At 58.7% G+C, this 1,323-nt stretch overlaps 1 protein-coding gene across 1 annotated transcript; it reads right to left on the bottom strand.

Moving 5' to 3' along the window:
* Positions 1-157: 157 nt before the first annotated feature.
* On the bottom strand, positions 158-1,296 carry SDRG_03938 (hypothetical protein; the record flags this gene model as incomplete). The annotated part of the gene is made up of 5 exons (XM_008609587.1): positions 158-180; positions 257-536; positions 582-985; positions 1,036-1,206; positions 1,254-1,296. 5 exons carry the CDS (start codon positions 1,294-1,296, stop codon positions 158-160), a joined length of 921 nt encoding a protein of 306 aa, XP_008607809.1.
* Positions 1,297-1,323: the final 27 nt, after the last annotated feature.

The following is a 1,323-nucleotide window of genomic DNA, read 5'->3' on the forward strand; positions in this document are numbered from 1 at the left end:
GCGTCTTGCACCGACTGCATCGCATTTTGTCCAAAGACCCAGTCGTCCTCGATGTACAAGATAAAGCGCGTGCTTACGACGGAGAGCAGCGTGTTCATCGACACAGCGTGGCCCTTGACGCGCGTGTAGAGAAACCGAACGGTTGGAAACGTCGTCGTCATGACGCGCCGGTCGTCATCGCTCGAGTGGTCGTCGATGACGAGCGTCGCGCACACCATCGACGACGCACGTAGCTCGGTCAATGACGCCATAGTACGCAGAAAGAGCGAGAGGCGCTTGCAGCTTGTGAGAACGAGCGTCACGCAGTTGTCGTGGATGGGCGCCGGCACGTAGTTGGTCTCGGGGAACCGGTCTCGGATGGCCCGCCACTGCAACGTCGTGTCGAGCTGGCCCCCGACGACTCGCCACTCGTTCAGAATGCTGTCTATCACGTCTCGTGAGCTTGGGACGCGGTGTCGCCAGAGGGCGTAATGAGCAGCGAGCCAAATGTCATCGCCGAGGCGAATGTCGACTACGATTTCGTCGGGGTCGAGTCCCTACGCGCATCCATGTAGGTTGAGACAGTTAGTTAGTTGACGTACTGGAGAGGGTACGACCAACGTAGCGACAATGGGTCGGTCGAGCCGCGAGACGCCCTTGTACAGCACTGTCTCGATGAACGCAACGTAGAGCGGCTCGAGTTCGTGCACTTGGCCAAATTTGGCGGCGATGTCCATGGTGCGGTGGCGCTCGGACGCGCGCACTTGAAACGCAAATGTCTCGCCGAGTACTTGGAGGTAGAGGTAGATGCCAAAGACGACTGGGTCGGACTGCTGCTGCTGGTTGTTGGGAGTCGGCGGCGGCGTGGCCACGATCGTCTGCAGCATCTTGGACCACTCGTCCACGACACTCGACTGATTGAACAAGACGTCGTGCCGGTCCAGTATGCGCTGCGAGAGCAGACGACGGTACGTGGCGTTGCGTCCGACAGCCAGCGCCTTGGCAACTATGCATCCCACATCTGTAGTTAGTCGAAAAACAACGAAAACGACGTACCATAGTCGTCGTCCGAGTATGCAATGAGCTCGGGCATGTCCATCAAAGTGTACATGGCGGCGCTGAGCTGCAAAATGGTCGTCCGCGGCTCGTGGACAATGACGGGCGTCCCGACCGCCAGGATCTCCAAGGTCGTGCGGCCACCGCCGACCGGAAACGTGTCCAGCACCACTACAGATAGTACCGACGAGTTGATACATTGATAGACAATATTGTACCATCGGCCGCCGCACAGACGTGCAAAAACTGCTGGCGGGGCATGTTGTGGAGGTAGTAAACGCGCGCCAA

Source organism: Saprolegnia diclina, assembly GCF_000281045.1.
Source record: "Saprolegnia diclina VS20 unplaced genomic scaffold supercont1.9, whole genome shotgun sequence".
NCBI lineage: Eukaryota > Oomycota > Saprolegniomycetes > Saprolegniales > Saprolegniaceae > Saprolegnia > Saprolegnia diclina.